Genomic DNA, 13,062 nt, shown 5'->3' with positions numbered 1-13,062 from the left:
TCATTGCTGCGTTCGGCACCTAACTCTTACCGTTCAGTAAATCCAGACTGCCCCAATTTGACCGTTCACTTGTCTACTAGATTGTAAGCTCTTTGAGCAGGGACTGTCCCTCTATGTAAATTTACAGCACTGCGTAACCCTAGTAGCGCTTTAGAAATGTTTAGCAGTAGTAGTATCATCAGCGATGACATTAGGTCTTTTTCCTGAATGGTGACTCCTAGTGTGGAATCTTGCATCACATAGCTGTAGTTTGGGTTCCTCTTTCCTACATGCATCACTTTGCAGTTGCTCACATTAAATGTCATCTATTTGGATGTCCAGTCTCCCAGTCTCGTAAGATCCTTTTGCAATTTTTCACAATCCTCTTATGATTTAACAACTTTGAATAACTTTGTGTCATCAGCAAATTTATTACCTCACTAGTTATTCCCATCTCTAGATCATTTATAAATATGTCAAAAAGCAGCGGTCCCAGCACAAACCCCTGGGAACCCCACTATCTGCCTTTTTTTATTGGGAACACTGACAGTTTAATCCTACTCTGTTTTCCATCTTAACCAGTTCTTAATCCACAATAGAGCATTGCCTCCTATCCCATGACTTTCTAATTTCTTCAGGAGTCATTCATGAAGTACTTTGTCAAATGCCTTTTGAAATCCAGATACACAATATTAACCGGCTCACCTTTATCCACTTGTTTGTTCGCCCCTTCAAAGAAATGTAGTAAGAATTTTGTTGCTACCATTCTTTTTTTTTTTTTTCTGGTCGTAGTATTTTTATTAAATTTAAAAGAGAATAACAGAAGACAATTCAGTGTAACAGTGCAACAGCATACAAATTGCAAAAATCATGTAAAGGACAGAAGAGAGAGAGAGTGGAGAGGAAGAAAAGAAAAACACTTCTCATCAAGCATTCTTAAGGTTCCTGCAGAATCAATTTCACCTTTAATTAAAGCATATTTGCCATAGTGGAAGAAAAAGAATGTCCAGTTCAAACTTCTTCAGTGGATATGGATAGCATGGACCTGATGAAATTCCTTCAGATTTGATTCTGAACCTTTGATTTCCTCTTTGTTAGCTTGTGCATTAATACTTCAGGGTGAAGAATACTGTATATATTAATTCTAAACTTCGGATTTACCGTGATGTGACTGAGGATACGCCGAAAAGGAGGAGGCAGTTCGTATCGCTTCAACCTGCTGTTGTCAAATTGGAAGGTTTGTTTTAAGGTTCCATATAAATGTTTGATTACATACCAAGGGGTCAGAGTTATTTTTTTTTTCTAGCCTGAGCACCTTGTGTCATTTGTGAGCACCAAATCTCTGGGCAGTCAGGCTCCTGGTATTATTTATTGCATAGAATTTTCTGTACCACTTTGTCTAAAAGGAGGTCAGAGTGGTTTGCAAAATAGGACACACTCTATTCATTTACAATAGGACAAATAAGGAATTATCTATAAACTTAAGGACCTACTCTGTCTCCCAGGTGCTCCAGAAACCTACTTAGAAGTAGCGGGCACAAAATTAATTCAAAATATGTTTTAAGTTGAGATTTAAATATAGAGAATGACTGTTCTGACCTAATATAGAAAGTTAGGTCATTCCAAAGATGTGGAGCCAGGAAAAAAAACTTGACTCATAATGAGCTTTCTTTGGGGATGGAAGTACAAGGCGATGGGCATCAAGGGAATGTAAAGTCTGAGTGGGTGTGTATGGAATGATAAAATGCTGACAAGAAGGATGGAGTATCTAAATGATAGGCTTTCAAAATGAGACATAGGATCTTAAATTGTATCTGATATTGGATATCAATAGAAATCAAACAAAATAAAACATGGAAAAGAAAATAAGATTGATACCTTTTGTATTGGACATAACTTAATACATTTCTTGATTACCTTTCGAAGGTTGCCCTTCTTCGTCAGATCGGAAATAAGCAAATGTGATATTGGATAGGAAGCCAATGTAAAGAACGCAACAATGGGGTCACATTGTTTCTACGAGTGTGGCATATCATCTGAGCAGCAGTGTTTTGTAATGATTGCAAGTGATGTAATTGATACCTAGGAATCCCTGCATAAAAATAAGTGCTTGTACCAGGGTATGTAATGATGTATTCAATTTTTAGTCCCCAAAGGGAGACTTATTAATGTAGCTGAACCGCCTGGAAATCAGGAAGGCGGTATTTGTGTTTGCACTAGAGGAATTGAGATATGCCAGCTGATGTTGCCCATTTCCTACTTTGTTTTCCTGTGATTTGTGTGTGGGTCCTCTCAAATATTGTGGGCTAATTTGACTTTCATAACACAATTGTTTTTCCTTATATGTTTGTTTAAAACAATTTTCCTTTTCATATAAGAATCTTTCTGTAACAAGTTGGTTGCTTGTGTTAATTTATTAAAACTTTATTTTTATTTTATTTATTTTTATTCCCTCTCCACTGCCAACTGACTATACTTTTAATCGCCTAAACTTACTAGGCAGACGAATTTAGATAGACAAAACTAAGGCAGCTGTAGGGGCATTTTTGATCGCACATGGATATGCATGGATTTTCATAAGAACATAAGTGTTGCCATACTAGAACAGGTCGAAGGTCCATCAAGCCCAGTATCCTGTTTCCAACATTGACCAATCCAGGTCGCAAGTACCTGGCAAGATCCCAAAACAGTACAATATATTTTATGCTGCTCATCCTAGAAATAAGCAGTGGATTTTCCCCAAGTCCATCTTAATAATGGCTTGTGGACTGTTTTTTAGGAAGGTATCCAAACCTTTTTTAAACCCTGCTAAGCTAACTTCTTTTACCACATTTTCTGGCAACGAATTCCAGGGTTTAATTACATGTTGAGTGAAGAAATATTTTCTCTGATTTGTTTAAAATTTACTACTTAATAGCTTCATTTTCATGCCCCCTAGTCCTAGTATTTTTGGAAAGAATAAACAAGTGATTCACATCCACTCATTCCATTCCACTCAGTCATTTCCTATGAGGAAAGGCTAAAGCGGCTAAGGTTCTTCAGCTTGGAGAAGAGACAGCTGAGGGGAGATATGATAGAGGTCTATAAATTACTAACGCTAGGCGGGCAAATGCTATCACAACAAATGCCTGTCCTAAAATATAGTTGGTCAGACCTTGACCAGCTAGATTAAAAAATTTTCATCTGAAAACTTATTTGATTAGATTCAGGTGAAAATTGACTATATCATACACTTGGTGGATCTTTGAAAATTGACCCCCCCCCCCCCCCCCCCCCCCCCAAAAAAAAAAAAAAAAAAAAAAGAGGTAGAAAAGTCTCAGATTATAGACATTTTAAAATGCTTTGTAAAAGCACATGATTTGTCTTATTTGCTTTTGTAAAATGAATATCCCCAAGTTATATTTTTCTTTTCTTTGTTTTATGTAAGTTTTTGAGCCTTACTGAGGATGATCTGAATAAGTTTGAATCTCTTACCATGGGAGCAAAGAAGAAACTTAAGACTCAACTGGAACTAGAAAAGTAAGTGTGAAGAAAAATAGACCATAATTTCAGTTCAACTCTGCTAGTTTCCCCATAAATCCAATCTCTTGGTAGGAGTAGCCTAGTGGGGGGGAGGAGTAGTCTGGTAGAGCTTCTACATGGAATGTTGCTAGTGGAGGGAGTGGCCTAGTGGTTAGTACAGCGGACTTTGATCCTAGGGAACTGGGTTTGATTCCCACTTCAGCTCCTTGTGACTCTGGGCAAGTCACTTAACCCTCCATTGCCTTAGGTACAAATAAGTACCTGCATATACTATGTAAACCGCTTTGAATGTAGTTGCAAAACCCACAGAAAAGTGGTATATCAAGTCCCATTCCCTTTTCCTTTTTTTTTTTGTCTCTATCCTCTTTTTTTTTTTTTTTTTTTTTTTTGAGGGAATGGAGGAGTAACTTCAAGATTGGAAAAGCAGGTTGGAAACCAGGGTTCAAATCTCACTTCTTGGACAAGTCATTCCACCATCCCTTGCCTCAAGTACAACTAGATTGTAAGGCAGGAGAATAACTTGTGTAGCTGCCTTGAACTTGGTTTTGGGAAAAATGCAAGTCATAAACCTAAAATCCAGATTGAACAGTATCAAAGATTACAAGGTGTATTCATGCAGCATTGTAATGTCACTGGTGCTGTTTGATTTCAGAACTAATTTAAACATCAACTTACAAGAGTAACAAAAGATTTTATCTCTTTATAAGCAGGTTAGTGCCACCGTGCTCCTTTGAAAAAACTGATCTTTCAACTTTATAATGTTTATTTTCTTATTTTGTTAGAGAGAAATCAGAAAGACGATGTCTAAATCCAGCAATCAGTTCTTCAGTTAATAGCAGTGGTGTGGCAAGGGTTCCCCCTACAAGTCATGTAGGGCCTCTCCAGAGCATTCGCTGTAACCATGCTGCAGGTAATGGAGACAACATAATGGAAAGAGTGGCAGTGCACACAGTTTTTATATTAGTGTTTTCTACTGTATAAATGACATGTCATTTTCCAAAACTCAGTCCATGGTACCCTGTTTCCCCGAAAGTAAGACATCCCCCGAAAATAAGACCTAGTAGAGGTTTTCCTGAATTGGTAGATATAAGGCCTCCCCCGAAAGTAAGACCTAGCAAATTTTAGTTTGAAAGCAGGGCCGCCGAGAGCCGGACAAGGCTGCCCCCGGACCACCCCCCCCCCCACCTGAGGTCACCGGGCCCCCCCTCCACCCACCCTCCGTCACTCCCGGAACTAACCTTAAATGCCTTTCACCTTCGCAGCAAGCAGCAGCAGGGCAGAGCTCTCCTTCCTTCCGTGCCCCGTCCTCGCGGACGTTACGTCAGGCAAGGGCGGGACACGGAAGGAAGGAGTGGCCTGCCCTGCTGCTGCTTGCTGCGAATGTGAAAGGAGGCGTTTAAGGTTAGTTCCGGGAGCGACGGAGGGCGGGCAGGCCAACCCTGATGTTTCCCAGAAAAATAAGACAGCCTCTGAAAATAAGACCTAGCGCATTTTGGGGGCAAAAATTAATATAAGACAGTGTCTTATTTTCGGGGAAACATGGTATTTTAATGACTTTGTGTTGAATAATCTATGCAAAACTCGCTCAGTCCAAAAGCCGCTACCTATGTTTCTCAAAATTGTTGCTGATGGACTGAGTTTTGGAAAAGGCTCTTCAGTTGTATGTAATAGACATTTAAGAAGATGAATTTTGGCAAGGCTCTGGACACAAGTGAAGCCATCTTGCTTACTGGTGTGTGAAAAGTAGCTCTGTGTCCATTTTCTTCTTGAAGAAAGATATGCTGCTATGTACTTAACTGGTTGCTTTGCAAGTATTCTGACTAGAAAAAAATGGGGGTTTGGACTGTGGTACATTTTGCTGCATAGATGCACAGGTGTGTTTTGAAAAAATCTGTTTATGTTATCACCCTTTGATTATGGTTTGAGAATTAAATTGCTCATCTATCAGTTATGATAAACTTGTGTTCATATTTACGTTTTTACATGTATTCCAATGTCCAGATCTGCGTGTGGATGTGGAACAGTCAGCCCACCATATGCCTCGAGAAGGCAGCTCTTCCTCTGAATATTCTAGCTCTCCATCAAGCCCAATGGGGATCCAGGTCAGGGAAGAAAGCTCAGACAGTGCCGAGGAAAATGAGAGACGTAAGGAAACCAAAGCCACACGTGTATTCGTGATTTACTAGTTGCCATTTGTAGCTATTGAATGCCATGTTGTAAGCGTTATTTGAAAAGCTGATAGATTCACATTCACAGAGGGTGCTCTTGTGATTTGATGTCTCTTCTTTGTTCCTGGTGTGGGGTTTGTTTGTTTGTTTGTTTGTTTGTTTGTTTTGGTGGGGACTTGAAAACTCTTAATTCACTAAACATTTAGTTTTTAAATATGCATGAGAAAATTTACAAGAAACTAATGCTCTGAGCAGACATAGGATGCAACGTCAGTTGAGTATTTTGAAGTAAAAATAAAATATTTCAAGATTTTGAGTGTTTTAAGTTTGCAATAGGAAATGACTTCTAGATACAAAGATTTTAATATTGAAATATAATTTGACATGCTTACTGTAAGAAAAAATTTATATGCCACATATCAATAAAGTAGTGTTATAGTAGAATTCCAGCTTTGTTATTTCTTTATTATAAAGGTGGCTGTAAAACTATTAAGCTTCCAAAATGTGAGAAAAGAGACTGTAGAATGCCATTTAAAGTTAGGACTAGTAATTACAGATTTTACTTCTTTCTCTGTCTAGAGATGCACTTGGAGGGTTGTGAAAAGGACAAGCCTGTCATGTTACTGAATCATTTTCCTACCAGCTCAGTCAGACCCACAGCTCAGGTCCTGCCAGTCCAGAATGATGCAGGCTCAAATCTTTCCAGCCACCACCCCTTACCACTGCAAACGATGACGGCAGTCTCCTCTCACATTGCCCCCATCCACATCATGAATTCGATGCACAAATCAGACAGAGGAAACACAGACATAAAGCTCCTTTCATCTTCTCTGCACTCACTTTTACCTGTAGAAGAAAGGAATAAAGTATCACCTGGACCCAGAAGCAGCATTAAAGTGGAAAAGAGCTTTGGAAATATGCTAGATGTGATGCCCACACCATCTCTTCAGTCCATACAGGCTCTCTCTGCAGTCCATGAAAACAATTGTGTGCCACCTTCTGTTAACTTTGGTGTGCGGACTAAGGTTGGCCATCCTTCTACTATGGACCGAGTGATTAAAACTGCTCCACAACCAACATTGATAGTTGAATCTAGTACTGCTGCTACTATGACATCCAGTACAGTCTTCCATGTGGCTCGTCCACCAGTCAAACTTCTTGTACCATCCTCTGTTCCTTCTGATTCCTCTGTGGTTGGACAAACACCATGCTCCAGCAACATGCAAATAAGTGTATCTCCTGCAATAATAAGCCCCAGGACTGCTCTTTACACACCCAGTACCAAAGCTGCCTTTTCTGCAGTTAGCAGTATGCCAGTAGCACCAGTTCCAGGTAGCTTCTGTGCAATTAGTAACACTGCCACCTCCAGCAGCCATCAAGGCACATCATTTACTAATATGACAAATTTATCAAGCTGCCCTGCACCTAGCTCTAGCCCCACCCTTCCCTCTGTTGCTGAAAACAGTTATTATAGCAGTAGTGGCAACAGTGGCAGTGGACCCGCAGTAAATCTCCCATTACCAAATCAGACACCTCACCATCATCACCACCACCACCACCACCATCAGCAACAGCAGCAAACAGGGTGCATGGTGTGTAGTTCTTGTGGGTGCAGTGGAAACTGTGGTTCTGGTGGCATGGCTGTAACTTACGCAAATTATTTCCAACATCCATTTTCTCCTCCATCCATGTTTACTTTCCCTTTTTTACCCTTTAGTCCTTTATGTAACAGTGGCTACATCAACACACAGCAATACAACAGCGGCACCAGTTTCCCTGTTGTCCATTCTCCTTACAACAGCAGCTTAAATCCAGACTCTATGCTGAGTGGGGGCTCTAATTTTGCAGTCTCCCCAATGCAAAATTTCATGGCGGGCACAGCGGGAGTATACCAGCCGCAAGGAATGATAGGAAACCCTAACAGCACAGGCCACAGAAAGAATGGGAACCTTTCATGTTACAACTGTGGTGCTGGTGGTCACCGAGCGCAGGATTGTAAACAGCCACCAATGGACTTCAATCAGCAAGGTAAGACTCTGCTTCCAACTGTAGCTCAACACTTGTAGGTGACAGCACCAACTCAGAATTCATTTTCTTGAGCTTTGCAGTGGAACTATAAAATCCTTTCTGAGCTTGTGTAAATAGTTCCTGTGGCTGAGCGGCCTGCCTCAGTTCATCGTCCAGTAACCATCTGGTAGTTGCATTTTTTAAACTTAGTACTACCCACAATGTGTTTTTAGCAGTTATTCCTCAGGATTTTCTTTTTCTAACAGCAGTGAGGTTTGGTATTTTCTTTCCAATAGTACTTAATTGACTTTCAGCAATTTTAAGTTTTATTTTTGATGTTCTGTAGCAAGGCCCCTCTTGCAGATTATTTCAGCCGTGGAACTCCCTTTTCCCTTTGGAGAGTTCTGTTCCCTTTTGATTTTGCATCATTGATTTTTTTTTTTTTTTTTTGGGGGTGGGGGGGGGGGATACTGGAAGAGAAGAAAAATGACTTCAAGAAGCACCTAAATTGCAGTCAGAAGATGTCTGTCATGAACCATCATAAGATCTGGTACAGATACCTGGGTGGAAATCATCATGTGTTCCACTGCAGTATCGGCTTCAAAATGTTGCTGGGGTGATTAAGTGTAAGAAACCTCACCAAATAAAGGGTCTACAAAAAAAAAACACCTTGGTCATTTAAAACAAAAAAAAAAATTCATGTAGTAAACCTGATATTGGCCATGTTTTACTGATCAAGTACTATGAATATCAGTGTGTGAACTTTTTTTTGAAGTAAATAGTACCAATTTGCGCGCACACACACCATTTGAAAATTAACAAAATGTATGGATGATAATATATTAGTCATATACACACTTCATTTGAAATTAGAAGCAAGTATAGATGCTAATATATTGTTAGTCATATACAATCAGATTTTTTTTCCTTTGTTTTTCATCTTCAGTTTAATGGTGCATGTTCAGCAATGTTTATATTTGACTTTTTAACTCAGTTTATACTTTAGATATCATTGTAACAGTATAATTGGCCTCTCAGTGTGATAGGTACATTTTACTAAGCTGTGTTAGGTGCTAACGTACACCCTTACCTAGTGCAGCAGAAATGGCCTGATGCAGGATGCGCTACAGTGTTCTGGGTTAGTTTTGCTATCTCTGCTGGTATTTTTTTTTTAAAGGGGTATGTATGTTAGGGGCAGAAAATGGACATGGATGCACTAATCAGCATGCCAACATTACCCCAGTGCTAACTGGTTCGCATGTCCATAATACGGGAGCTCCCGCATTTTTATTTAATGTCAACATCAGCGTACAGCCAGAAAAAGATATAATAGAAATGAGCTGAATTTACAGCTGTGCTAGAAATGGGCTTAGCTGCGGGGAAAGTCCTGTGTAAGGGTGCGTTCATCCCATTTCTTAGTGCAGCTTAGTAATAGGGCTCCTTAGTGAACTAGGATAGTTTCTGCTATGCCACTTGTGTGATAATTTAAGCATACTTCACCTTTTATTGTGAAAGCATGAACTGGACTGGCAAATGTCAATACAAGAAAAGGTTTGCCTGTCATAAAAAGATATGTCACTAAAGGGTTCTTTTATGAAGCCGCGGTAAAGAGTGGCCTGCGGTAGTACGGGTGCGTCTTTTAGGCACGGGCTGGGCCATTTTTTTACCACGACTGGGAAAAAGGCTATTTTTTTTAATGGTCTGGGAAATAGGCCTGCGCTAATATTAAAACTAGCACGCACCTATGTACTGCCTGAGCCCCTGCCACCACCCATTGACCTAGTGGTAAGGGCTTATGCAATAACCGCCAACATAGGTGCGCTGCTGGTTAGCGCCGGGAATGCCCCCGTGGTAGAAAATTATTTTCTATCGCACGATTTGGCGTGCACCAAAATTAGAATTACCACCCGGCACACGTACTATCCTGGCGGTAGTGCTGCTTAGGTGTGCGTTAACCCTCTGCACCCTTTGTAAAAGGGACCCTGAGCTACCATTGAAAGGCCTTTTGTAATAGGTGCTTACTATACAGTTCTTCATTCTTAGCACCATTTTAGCATTGTGAAGATAAGAGCTTGCTTCTGTTTCAAAACATTAGAATAATTTCTATTTTGTGGAGAAAACGCACAAAATGAGGGAGTTACGTCCGATAATCACTTTTAAGTCTACAAAGTATGAAACTATGAGCCATAGACAGGTTTTTTTTTTTTAAACATAGTATATTTTTGTCACAGGTTTTTTTTTAACATAGTATATTATTGTCCCAGTTTATATAAAATTTAGAAAACTGCATACTTGATCATACGAATGCACTTCATAGGATCACCAAAGTCAATAAGGGCATTTAGTTATATAACATGCATCAATTCAAGTATTGGATGTAGTAAGACGATAAATATGAACATAAGGTGATGAATTTTAAATGGAATTATTTACCATGTATATGAGTGATATCAAAGGGCTATGTTAAATATTGGGTATTCTTGAGCCACAATTAATCTTACCATCAGTATACATTATATATGTTATTAATGGAGGCTTGCTGTAACAGAAAAATGTGTACGTATGTTCTCCGAGGACAAGCGGGCTGCTTGTTCTCACATCTGGGGTGACGTCCACGGCAGCCCCCTCCAACCGGAACAGTTCCACCAGCAAACTCAAAAGTCTCGCGGAAGGTCCCGCGTGCGGGGCACGCCCACCGCGCATGCGCGGCTGTCTTCCCACCCGTGCGCGACCGCTCCCACTCAGTTTTTTCGTTTTCCGTGGTGGAGAGAGACTGCCTTGCGTCCCTCTCCTCTCAGCCCTCGGAAACAGTCTAGCGATTTGTTCGCTTTTTCTCTTGTTTAGTGGCGCTGTCCGCGCTCCTTTTTCTGTTCTTTTCATTAAAAAAAAAAAAAAAAACTTTTCCCATAGTGTGCTAGTTTTGGCCACCTTAAGTTTTCTTTCGCCGACGTCATGGCCCTTTTGGCCGCGCGTCCACGTTTTTCCTTTTTGTGGCTCCTGTTGTCGCCACCATCGACGATTTTGACCTTGCCGCCGCTATTTTTCCGTCGATGACATTGAGGATTCCCAGCAGCTTCAAGAAGTGTGGTCGGTGCAGCCGGGCAATCTCGCTTTCCGACACCCATGCTTGGTGCCTTCAGTGCCTCGGGCCTCAGCATAACCCCAAAGCGTGCAAATTGTGTCTTAGCTTAAAAAAGCGGACACAGGTGGCGAGACAAGCTCAGTGGGATCGTCTTTTTGGAGCTTGGCCCGGCTCTTTGACGTTGACAGCATCGGCACCGACGGCGTCGACTTCGACACCGGATATGGCATCGACCTCAGGAGAGCAGGTACCTCAGGCCCGACGACCACCTCTCGCTGGGAGCATACATAGTAACATAGTAGATGACGGCGTAAAAAGACCTGCACGGTCCACCCAGTCTGCCCAACAAGATAAACTCACATATGCCATTTTTTGTGAATACCTTACCTTGATTTGTACCTGTCTTTTTCAGGCCACAGACCGTATAAGTCTGCCCAGCACTATCCCCGCCTCCCAACCACCAGCCCCGCCTCCCACCACCGGCTCTGGCACAGACCGTATAAGTCTGCCCTGCCTCCCACCACCGGCTAAGCTTCTGGGGATCCCTTCCTTCTGAGCAGGATTCCTTTATGTTTATCCCACGCATGTTTGAATTCTGTTACCGTTTTCCTCTCCACCACCTCCCGCAGGAGGGCATTCCAAGCATCCACCACTCTCTCCGTGAAAAAATACTTCCTGACATTTTTCTTGAGTCTGCCCCCCTTCAATCTCATTTCATGTCCTCTAGTTCTACCGCCTTCCCCTCTCTGGAAAAAGTTCGTTTGCGGATTCATACCTTTCAAATATTTGAACGTCTGTATCATATCACCCCTTTTTCTCCTTTCCTCCAGGGTATACATGTTCAGGTCAACAAGTCTCTCCTCATACGTCTTGTAACGCAAATCCCATACCATTCTCGTAGCTTTTCTTTGCACTGCTTCCATTTTTTTTTTAACATCCTTCACAAGATACGGCCTCCAAAACTGAACACAATACTCCAGGTGGGGCCTCACCAGCGTCTTATACAGGGGTATTAAAACCTCTTTTCTTCTGCTGGTCACACCTCTCTCTATACAGACTAGCAATCTTCTAGCTACAGCCACCGCCTTGTCACACTGTTTTGTCGCCTTCAGGTCCTCAGATACTATCACCCCAAGATCCCTCTCCCCGTCTGTACCTATCAGACTGTCCCCGCCTAACACATACGTCTCCCGTGGATTTCTACTCCCTAAGTGCATCACTTTGCATTTCTTCGCATTGAATTTTAATTGCCAAATGTTAGACCATTCTTCTAGCTTCCGCAGATCTTTTTTCATGCTTTCCACTCCCTCCGGAGTGTCCACTCTGTTGCAAATCTTGGTGTCATCCGCAAAAAGGCAAACTTTACCTTCTAATCCTTCGGCAATATCAGTCAAAAATATATTGAATAGAATCGGCCCCAGCACCGATCCCTGAGGCACTCCACTACTCACCTTTCTCTCCGAGCGAACTCCATTTACCACCACCCTCTGGCATCTGCCCGTCAACCAGTTCCTAATCCAGTTCACCACTTCGGGTCCTATCTTCAGCCCGTCTAGTTTATTCAAGAGTCTCCTGTGGGGAACCGTGTCAAAAGCTTTACTGAAATCTAAGTAGATTACGTCCATAGCACGTCCTTGATTTAATTCTCCGGTCACCCAGTCAAAGAATTCAATGAGATTCGTTTGGCACGATTTCCCTTTGGTAAAACCATTTTGTCATGGATCTTGCAACTTATTTGCTTCCAAGAAATTCACTATCCTTTCCTTCAGCATTGCTTCCATTACTTTTCCAATAATTGAAGTGAGGCTTACCAGCCTGTAGTTTCCAGCTTCTTCCCTATCACCACTTTTGTGAAGAGGGACCACCTCCGCCGTTCTCCAATCCCACGGAACCTCTCCCGTCTGCAAGGATTTATTAAACAAATCTTTAAGAGGACCCGCCAGAACCTCTCTGAGCTCCCTCAATATCCTGGGGTGGATCCCATCCGGTCCCACTGCTTTGGCCACCTTTAGATTTTTAAGTTGTTCATACACACCCTTTAGATTTTTAAGTTGTTCATACACAGTGAGCAGTCGAGTGGGCCTCCACCTGCCTCGACAGTTCCTGCTGTGCAGGCCCATCGGGACCGACCCCTTTCGGACCCGACTCAGAGGGAGGCGTGTGGATTCCACGTCCTCCTCGTTGGTACCGTGGAGCGCCGATGACGTGCATCAAAAGAAACAAGCTAAGAAGCATCGTCATCGGTCGCCCCCTTCTCATGGTACCAGGAGCTCCGGGGCATCGAGGGATTCGGCACCCGAGAAG

General features: G+C 41.9%; 1 protein-coding gene across 1 annotated transcript in view; it reads left to right on the top strand.

Annotated features, from left to right (window-relative positions):
- Positions 1 to 13,062, top strand: part of ZCCHC14 (zinc finger CCHC-type containing 14) — a 198,245-nt gene that overhangs the window by 155,043 nt on the left and 30,140 nt on the right. The window contains exons 9-12 of the mRNA XM_030204564.1: positions 3,407 to 3,498; positions 4,284 to 4,411; positions 5,503 to 5,646; positions 6,249 to 7,697. Of these exons, the coding sequence (XP_030060424.1) occupies positions 3,407 to 3,498; positions 4,284 to 4,411; positions 5,503 to 5,646; positions 6,249 to 7,697 (1,813 nt within the window). The remainder of the gene's footprint in view (positions 1 to 3,406; positions 3,499 to 4,283; positions 4,412 to 5,502; positions 5,647 to 6,248; positions 7,698 to 13,062) is intronic.

The sequence above is a fragment of the Microcaecilia unicolor genome, chromosome 5, assembly GCF_901765095.1.
Source record: "Microcaecilia unicolor chromosome 5, aMicUni1.1, whole genome shotgun sequence".
Lineage (NCBI taxonomy): Eukaryota > Metazoa > Chordata > Amphibia > Gymnophiona > Siphonopidae > Microcaecilia > Microcaecilia unicolor.
This window is presented reverse-complemented; position numbering and strand designations above follow the sequence as displayed.